This window comes from Merops nubicus, unplaced genomic scaffold, assembly GCF_000691845.1.
Source record: "Merops nubicus isolate BGI_N331 unplaced genomic scaffold, ASM69184v1 scaffold17600, whole genome shotgun sequence".
Lineage (NCBI taxonomy): Eukaryota > Metazoa > Chordata > Aves > Coraciiformes > Meropidae > Merops > Merops nubicus.
Genome location: NW_008585003.1, coordinates 3,198 through 3,895, shown reverse-complemented (window position 1 = coordinate 3,895; position 698 = coordinate 3,198). Strand labels below are relative to the sequence as shown.

General features: G+C 61.0%; 1 protein-coding gene across 1 annotated transcript in view; it reads right to left on the bottom strand.

Moving 5' to 3' along the window:
- Positions 1-698, bottom strand: part of MGST3 (microsomal glutathione S-transferase 3) — a 3,719-nt gene that overhangs the window by 2,341 nt on the left and 680 nt on the right. Inside the window, exon 2 of the mRNA XM_008946201.1 lies at positions 42-115. Coding sequence (XP_008944449.1) covers positions 42-115 — 74 coding nt within the window. The remainder of the gene's footprint in view (positions 1-41; positions 116-698) is intronic.

The following is a 698-nucleotide window of genomic DNA, read 5'->3' as shown; positions in this document are numbered from 1 at the left end:
GGCCCCGCTCCACAGCCCGCTGTGGCGCCCGCGCTACTCACGTGTTCTGGTGTGCGCGCTGGATGCAGTTGAAGATCTGCCCGTGCTCAGGGTGTGTGCTGTACATGGTTGGATACTGCCAAAAAATACAAACCAGCAGCAAAATGTGAGGGAGCCCAGTCTGGGCCGGGGAGCCTGTTCTCCAGGGGTGAGGTGTGTGGTCTGCAGCTCCTCTCCCCAGGGAGCCCAGTGCTGCCTGGTTGCTTGCTTGGGCAAGTTCGAGCCCATTTCCTGCCCCATGGCCCACAAATGCTTTGCTGAAATTTCTGCTTGCCCCACATCGGCTCCCTGAACAACCTGACTGTGCCCTGGAGGTGACCCCTGGGAGACCTCCCTGTTTCAATCCCATCTCTCTGGAGAGGACAGTAAGGCAGGCTTACAGAGGATCTGCCCCCACGTCTCCTCTGGGGAGCTGGCAGCAGACCATCACCCAGGAGCAGGCTGGGAAGACGCTGCCTTCCTCACCACTGCAGTGCTGAGCAGTCACAGAGCTGCTGCTGGGTTGGAGGGCTCCCCACACCCAAAATCCAGCACTCTGTGCTTCAGATGTGTGGGACTATCATCCCGGCTTCCTGTAGCAGGAGTGGGGCCACCCCAGCGGGCACCTGGGGCCTGCAGCACACACCTACGGCTGTCCTTGCACACCCCCCTGCCTGTCA